At 50.6% G+C, this 8,498-nt stretch overlaps 1 protein-coding gene across 1 annotated transcript in view; it reads left to right on the top strand.

Moving 5' to 3' along the window:
- Nucleotides 1–5,989, top strand: part of LOC138173581 (dromaiocalcin-2-like) — an 8,343-nt gene extending 2,354 nt beyond the window's left edge. The window contains exons 4-6 of the mRNA XM_069103625.1: nt 2,248–2,382; nt 2,460–2,580; nt 5,695–5,989. Coding sequence (XP_068959726.1) covers nt 2,248–2,382; nt 2,460–2,580; nt 5,695–5,762 — 324 coding nt within the window. The 3' untranslated portion in view covers nt 5,763–5,989. The remainder of the gene's footprint in view (nt 1–2,247; nt 2,383–2,459; nt 2,581–5,694) is intronic.
- Nucleotides 5,990–8,498: the final 2,509 nt, after the last annotated feature.

Raw genomic sequence — 8,498 nt, 5'->3', positions numbered from 1 at the left:
CCATGAGGAGGTGAGCCATTTACTAAAGACTCACCATGAGGAGGTGAGCCATTTACTAAAGCAACCAGAGGACACGGTGGAAGAAAGCAATATGTCTGAATGGGGCACATACGTGGAAGGAGAAAGGCTCACCTATGGGAAGGGTCCCACTGGCCTGGGGGCTAACACATCACTAGTGGGGGAAGGGACCACAGCTGGAGGAGCACAGAGCAGGGCACACGAGGGAACAGAGGGATTGCCTGCGGTCTGGGATCAGGTGTGGATGGGGGGCATGGACTGGAGAAGAGGGGGGCCTTGGGAACATTGGGAGTCTTCCCTAGCAAGCTACAGCACTGAGGACACAGAGTATCTGGGGTCCACATGTGATGTCACTGAATGGCTCCCAAAGGGATGCTCTGCTTCTGGCCGGTGGCAGGTGCAAGTGTGACGCCCTCCAGTCACAGGAGGGGCTTCAGCCCTGCAAGGAAAGGTATCTTCTAGCTTGGGCCAACAGACTGGGAGGCACGCAATCTAGACCCCAGGGAGGGCCCTTGGAGTGAGTGAGGGCCAGGGCACCACTCAGGGTCTGCCAGATGGAAGGGGCAAGGTGCGGTAAACAATTCTTCGATCTTGCCAAATCACTGTTCTGCCAAATGAGATAACAGATTGAAAGTACTTTTCAAAGCTTAAAGCCTATGTAACAATGAGCTAGTATTGAATATGATCTTGCCAAGGGAGGGTGGGAAGGAGGGAAGACAGGACGGAGAGAAGAATGGGGCATTGGGACAGCCAGTCAGTGCCTGCTGTGTGCCAGGCTCTGGAGATAACAAAGAAAGGCCAAAGAAAGTCACTGCCCACAAAGAACTCACATTCCAAGAAGGGAGACCTCATCCAAATATCTAGGTACAAACAAGATATAGGCAGGATAAATTTGACCAGAGATGCTGCAGGCCTTGGCACCATCTTGGGTCTGGGGGGAAGGTGAGACAGTGAGGAGACCAGGATGACTCTGGTTGGGATCCCGGGAGAGTCGGAGGATGGCTCAGTCTTTAGCAGTGATAGGGAAGGTGGGAGGTGGGGTGGAGCTTAGGAGAGAGAATAGCTCCATTTTGGACATGTTGAGTTAAAGGCGTCTCCTGGACACCCAGTTTGAGGCGTCTGAAAGGCAATGACCCTGTGGGACTGGAGGTCAACAGAGGTTAAGACACGATAAGGAGGTCTGAGAATGGTTGGCAAAGAGATGATAATTGAATCCATGGGAGGAATGACAGGGCGTGGGGACTAGAAGGAGCATTAGGCCAGTAAGGAGTCAGAGGCCATGGGTGAAAATCCCACCTGGGACATGCCCAGTGTGACAACAGGGCCTCCCTTGGCCTGGCTCTCTCCTGTGGGAAATGAGGGGTTAGATGTGATGGCCTCTGGGGCCCCTTCCCTCTCTATAGGCTCCATGAGCCTCTGGCCTCAGGCTGGAGACCTGGAGGTGTGATGATGGGCGAGTCACAGAACTGGTCCGAACCTATTTCAGTTCTTGTGAAGTCAGGAAGGTAACCCGTAGTCCTTAGGGGGGACTGGGAGTAATGTGAGGTGTTTGTATGAGGCAGTAAAGGTCAGTGAAGACAATTAGAAGTTTAAAAAGCTTTTTACTTTTGCCTTGGGAACATGAGAAGATCCAGACAGTGACCTGTGGCATCCCCAGGCCAGGAAGAGGAGGCTGGCAGTGGGCATCCACACCGAGAGCAGAGATGAGGAGGACAGTGAACATGCCCAGGGATGCTGTTTGAGGGGCACACACACAGGCAGTACACACAGAGGAGGGAGCATCCATGCTGGGGTGAATGGGCAGAAGCCAGAACAGTTTAAGTGAAGGGAATACTGGGGAAATCGCTGTTGACAGACCAGAGATAGGAGCAGTTGAAGGCAGAGGAGCTGGTCCAGGAAGGGCCTGGAGAGAAGGCAACATCCTCTCTGCCGTGCGGGTATGAGGAGCAGCCATTCCCTTGGCCTACTGTTTGGATTCCTTCAGACAGACAGACAGACAGACAGACCCACAGGTGGGGGCCTGGAGGCTTCCTGGGGTGGAACATCTATGAGCGCAGCAGCCAGCAGGAGGTGCTGGCAGGTGTTCATTGGGCAGGTGGGTAAACAGCCTGGGCTCTTCCAATGGACAGGCAGGGGTACATCTGAAGGGACACAGAAGGGGGAGGGAGAAGGGTTGGTCTAGGCAGTGACCAGAGGAGGAGGGGGCTGAGCTGACTTTTTTGTTGGCAGGCTGCGTGTACGAAGCTGAGAGGAGGGTCTTTCCTGGCTACCATCCCAAATAAGCAGGAACTGAATGTCCTGACCAGCTTCATCACAGATTTCACGGATAGCTTCAAAGCCTGGATAGGCCTCAGTAAAGTACCGGTGAGTGTGTAGGGGCCTCCCTTTGGGCCTCAAGACTCCCCTGACCCTCTGGTGCTAACAGCCTCTTTGCTCTGCAGAGTAGACCCTGGAGATGGGCTGATGGAAGCAGATACCAGTACAAGGCCTGGGCTTCCTATGCTGACATTCAGCCTAAACAATTATCTTGTGCAGCACTTGATGTCAGTGCTGACTCCTCTGGTGAGTAGAGACCTTCCGTCCTGAAATTCTGGCCTCTCTGGCTCCCCTCTTGCCTTGGGGCACATCCCATCTTGGCTAGGGCTCACCTCCTCTGCTTGACTCCTCTCGCCTTGGCCTTTGAGGAGGTCCTTTGGAGATGGTCAGGTTTATCATGGGATCTCATGGGATCCGGCCTCCACTTTGGTTCCTGGCACTTTTGTGCCATTTTCAGGGCGAAGGCCAGGTACAAAGTGGGCCGGGGACCAGGTCCACTGGATGTGGGCTGCACGTCAGGGCAAAGGGAGTCAGTGGACAATGACTCCTGTGTCCCCACTGGTGTGTTTCCATTTGCTCTCCAGCTGAGAGGATACCAAAGGCGTTTAATGAAGCAGCCCCTGATAAAGATTTGCATTGAAATGAACCCCTCAATTATTGAGGTGCATACTTTTCCAGAGATAGCCCAGGGTGAGGATTAGGAACAGGCAGAGTGAGCTTGCTTAGGGATCATGCAAGAGGGGAAAACATATGAGGAGCTGGTGGGCTCTGATCAGCCTTAGACCCTGAATATCTGTGACCCTGGGCAGATCACCTCACTCCTACTGACCTCAGTTTCCTCAGCTGTAAAATGGGACCATTTACTGAATACCTACGTCCGATGATCAATGAGATCATAATCTCAAAGCATTTCTGCAGCACTTGGCCTGGCACAGAGCAGACCTTACAGAAATATTCTTTCAATTCAATAAATGTTTGTTAAGGCCTATACTATGTGTCAGGCACTGGGGGTGCAAACAGAGGTAGAAGCCAGTCCCTGCCCTCAAGGAGCTTACAGGACAACATGAAAATAACTCTACACAAAGCCAGCTCTATACAGGTTAAGTAGGAAGAAGTGAACAGAGGGAAGGCATGAGAAGTCAGAGCTTAGCTGGGCATCAAAAGAAGCCAGGGAAGACAGTGGTCAGGGCAGAGGAGGCAGAGCATGTCTGGCCTGGGGAATGCCAGACAGAATGCCCTGACCTGAGAGATGGAAGGCCTTGTTTGTGAAAAAGCCGGGAGCCGGGCCTTCCAGACCTTGATGCCTTTGGGGATGTCGTGGTGTAGGGCCTGCTCCCCAGAGACCCATTGCTCTGTTGGCCTCGACTGGGCTTGGTGTCTTTGGCAGGGCCAGGGTGAAGGTGGGGGTGGGGGCATCTTAGCTTCAGCTTCCTGGGTATGGTACCTAGAACCTCTCCCTGACTCTGTAGGCCGGCTTCATGGCCTCTCTCATCGCAGCCAACACAACCCACTAACTACAGTTTTAGGGAAAAGTTCCCAAGCTAAGATTTTTTTTCTTCTTAACCCCTGTGTGGGGCAAAGGTTAGGTTACAGATAGTTATATAACCCCAGTTTAGCTATTCCCAGTCTCCTCATCAGCTCTCCTAGAACAAAAGGGGTCAGGGTCCATATGCTCCAACCTGGTTCCTTATGGGCAACCCCATCAAGAGAGATCAGGGGACCTTTGGATAACAGAAAGCCACAGGTTTCCAACCTGACTCAATCTGACCAGTGCGTTGTTCTAGGCTGTCTAGGTCAGCTGTAGGGAAGCAGTAGGGTCTTTGCTTAGGGATGCAGGAAGCAGGAAATATGACCCCCTCTCCCCATAAAAGGTATGTGCTTGAATGTAGTAATGAAGTTTTAGAGAAAGGGAGACAGGGGAACAGGAGAAGGGAAGGGAATCAGGGTAATTTGAAGATGCCGAGAAGAAGTGAGCTGGTCATTATGGCCAGGGGGGGCTCAGAATCACTTTTCCATTTTTCTCGTCTCTGTCTGTCCAGTAGCATTTAGGGTTATGGAAAGTTATGGGATGGGGTTGGGGTCCCCAGTCTGGACTGCAACTCAGATCCCAGCCTTCATTTCTGAGAAAGGTCCCCTGGACTGTGCTATGAAACCCAAAAAGGCATCTCTGTAAGTGATACCCACTCACTGCACCAGCAGGGTCCTGAGTGAGCCAGGCCCTGGGCTAAGAGCTGGGGTGAAGAAAGGCAGAGAGACAATCCCTGCCTTCGAGGAGATCACAGTCTAATGGGGGAGACAACATGGACAGAGCTAGGCACAAACAAGTTGCAGACAGGGCTAAGGGAAGGTGCTGGTACCAAGGATTATCTGGGATGAAACAAGATGGCCCTGTGTGGTCCTGGCACAGCCGGGCACAGAAAGTGCTCACTCTAGGAAAATATGCCAGGATTCTGGTCATTGACAAGGCGGCTCTCCACTGGACGCTGGAGCCGATGGTCCATCCAAGCCAGAATGCTTTTAGGAGGGTCATAAAGAGCCAAGGTCAGGATGCCCTGGGACATGGTGAATGACTCCCAACTCCACTACCCCCTGGGCAGGAGAAGCTGCAGCCAGAGGGAGAACAGAAGCCCAGAGAGAACAGTATTCTTGATGGAGGGTCAAAGCTGGCCTCTGCCGCACACCCACAGTGTGCAGACACAGCCCTCGGCAGTTAATGACTATGTTGTGTTAATAATGCTGGTTGACTCTGGAAAGTTCCCTTTGGCACCTCCGTTAGCACATTGCAAAAAAATGAAGCCACTGGGTTGGAGCAGGCCAAAGATCCCTCTAGCCTGGCCACCTCGTGACTCTGAGGGTCATGATGTCCTAAGTGTGAAGGGTGAATTCCAGGCTGCCAGCCAGCGTAGGCTGACAAAAGGCTGTGTCTCCACCTGAGTCAGGATTGGTGGAGGAGGGAGGGGCGACTGTCTGAGTCCTGTGGGGAGCTTCAGTGATCTCTCCCATCCCGGGGTGAGATGAAGGAATGTTGGGTCATGTTGGAGAACCAAGGGCAGTGGAGGACATGGTTTCTCACGGTCCCGCCAGCTCACGTCTTGCCCAGAGAGGAGCAGGAAGGCGAGTGAGGAGGGGCAGTGATGGACACCTGGAAGACTTAGAAGTAGAGTTCTACCTGGGGATGGGAGTGAGAATGGGAATGGAGGACAGATCATTCCTGGTAGCATCAGACACTGAGCTCTGGGGAGAGTCAGACCTCTTGGATCATCCCCCACCCTTGGCACAAGAGCTGAAAAAAAAAAGAAGGCATTGTTCCCATCAGTGGGGATGGTGGGAGGACTCATATCTGGTTATTTCTCTTTGCAGACCACTCAGTGTGGGTGTCCGAGTCTTGTGACAACCAGTACCCCTTTATTTGCAAATTCGTACCCTAGAAGAGCAGAGCAGAACCTGGCACTCCCAGGGAAGGTCCTCTGCTGTGGGGGTCCAGAGGCCTCAGGTACAGGCTTCTTCCTAGGAGTGTATCTGTTCAGTCTCTCTCCTGGCTCTTTGTCTTTCTCCTGGAGGTGTTCGTATAGACCCCCAGGCCTATTTGCTTGAATCCCTGTTCCTAACTGAATTTCACTGTGTGACCTGAGAATAAACTTTGGAGTAAACAGCAGTAAGGGCTCCTTTCTTGTCCTGCAAAGACACAGGAGTTCTCCAGGGCCAGTATGTGTATTAGGGAAGCAGGGTCAGAAAATGGAGATTTTCAATTAACTCATTAATTGACTAATCAATTAGCCCACCAACAGGTACTGAGAGGCTGCTCCAAGTCTGGAACACTGGGGAGGCCCTGCTTGAAGGACACACTGAGCAAACAAATGAGGACAGACTCTGGGCAGGATAAATAAGATGTGCCCAAGAGAGGGGAGGTCCTGGGGCTGAGGGGCGGGGTGAGGAAAGGCTTCCTGTAGAAGGTGGGATTGTTGAGGTCTAGAATGTGGAGGCTTAGGGTGCTAGGGACCCCAAAATACTGACACGCTGGGTCCTGCCCCAATGACTTTGACCCAAGCCTTCTCTCAGTCAAAGTAAAACAGTTTCTTAAACATTCACCATATTGGAGAGACTCGGAAGGAGCCCGAGCATTTGTGACGCTTGTATTGACAAATGGTCTAGAGCAATCTGACCCACTGCGTCTGAGCACCTTCATGGACACAAGATGGATCTTACATACAGAAAGGCTGTGGGAGGGATCTAGGGGTGGTCTAGTCGTCTGGGAGGAGGAGTCTAAGGAGGATCTTTTTAATTTTTTTTTAAGCAATTGGGGTTAAGTAACTTGCTCAAGGTTACACGGCCAGGTGTTTCTGGATGGGTGCTAAGTGTCTGAGTCTGGATTCCATCTCAGGTCATCCCAACTCTGGGGCCAGTGCTCTTACTGTGCTACCTGGCCGCCCCTCTAAGGAGGATCTTGATGGGACGGGGGTCAGGCTCCAGGAACCAAGAGAATGGGATTTTGATGGGAGCAAGGGTGGGGGGTAGCTGAAGGCTACCTGGAGATAACAGACAGGCCTTGGGCTTAATTGGATATAGGCAAGAAAGGGGGAACACCTTAGGATCTAGAAGTTGAACAAAGGTCGGGGTGCCAGAAGTAGCTAGCCCAGGAATTCTCTGATCCCAAACAATTGACTAACTATCTCTCACACTTCTGGGCGGAATATGGGGAAATATGGGAGGCTTAACTACAGAAAATTGGCTCCCCACTTCCACCATCAGCTCCCTTCTGTAGCACCAATGAAATATTTACAGCGTCAATGGTCACTATAAGTATACCTGCATAGTGATCAATCACAAAATATAACAGACTCTCCATATAGAAGACAGAAACAAAACATTTATTCAGAAACCAGAAAACCAAATCCCAAAATCGGTACACCGATTCAATCATAGTAGCAAAGAAGTTATTAAACCTCAACAGCGCAGAGAGCCACAACATCTTTTAACCTTCACACAAACCAACATTTACTCACAGACCTGTCTCCCTCTGATTCATCCTCTTCTCTCAACCATCTAGCTCTTCTGACTCCCAGCTTCCTGTGGACTCTGCTCCACCCTTTAGCAAATTCCTCCTACCACTGGTTTCATGTCATTACATTCAGCCTATTAAGGGGCAGAGTACATGTTAAAAGCAGGGAAGATCTTCAAATTCCCTTAGTCTTATTAAGGGGCAAGGAAGATCTTCAAATTCCCATTACCATTACATTTGGTCCTAAGATCTTTCATGTCCCTTACATAGCAAAAATACATCAACAATACATTTCATTACATAGATTAATGGGAGTTTAGGGGTGGGGCATCTGGTATCAACAGAACTTTGCAGCAATATGACAGGGTTAATAGAAAATAAGCATGTAAGACAATATCTTAGGCGTGGCTTCTTCACAAGCATCTTCCCACAAGGGGATGGGGCAAGAGGAGAGCATCAGGAAGGAGTGTTCAAACAACACATCCTCAAGCAGGCAGGGCCGGGAGTGTGTCTGGAGACATCCCTTAATTTCCCCTTTGATGGCCAAGACCCAACAGGTCAAGGGGTGGGTAGGGTCAGAGTAATTGTTTAAAACAGAGAATATCACCATCATAAGATGGGTAACCTTATCTTCAGCCTCAAAATTTGCGCAGGGTTCCTTGTTGAGAGAGGTGGAGAAAATGGGAGCACTGCCAAGTCCCAGGCTCCCCCGTCATTTTGAGTCTTGAGAAGGCTGGAGGAGAGAGTACTGGTGTGGGAAACATGGGAGGAATTTTGTTTCCACAGGATTAAAGTGCTCCTATGTTTGAGTGACAGCAGAATGTGGGTTAGAAGTAAGACTTGATTCAGGAGTCGTGACTTTGTTGTCTTCCTCTGCTTCTATGATTTGGTCATCTTTGTCCCCAAAGAAAGATTCTATAGTCGGATTTTTTTCTTCTGTTTCCTGATCTTCCCAGTCAAATACTTGACTTTGAACTCTTTGTTAACGTAGGCCTCTGCTTTCAGAGTGGAGAGTGCTTAGTCCTAAATTTCTGGGGTTTTGCACAGCTGTTGTCAGTGCTACTTCTAGGCACCTGTGAATTTTCAGCTCTTCTAAGGTGATGTGATCAGAGGAGAAGTGTTTATTCCTCCCAGTGTCTGTTCTCTGGTGTGTGAGTGAGCACAG

The sequence above is a fragment of the Petaurus breviceps genome, unplaced genomic scaffold (genome assembly GCF_028583685.1).
Source record: "Petaurus breviceps papuanus isolate PSGF00001 unplaced genomic scaffold, PetGlider_PUasm1.0 585, whole genome shotgun sequence".
NCBI classification, from domain to species: domain Eukaryota; kingdom Metazoa; phylum Chordata; class Mammalia; order Diprotodontia; family Petauridae; genus Petaurus; species Petaurus breviceps.
Note: the sequence above shows the minus strand (reverse complement) of the source record. Positions and strands in the feature narration are given on the sequence as shown.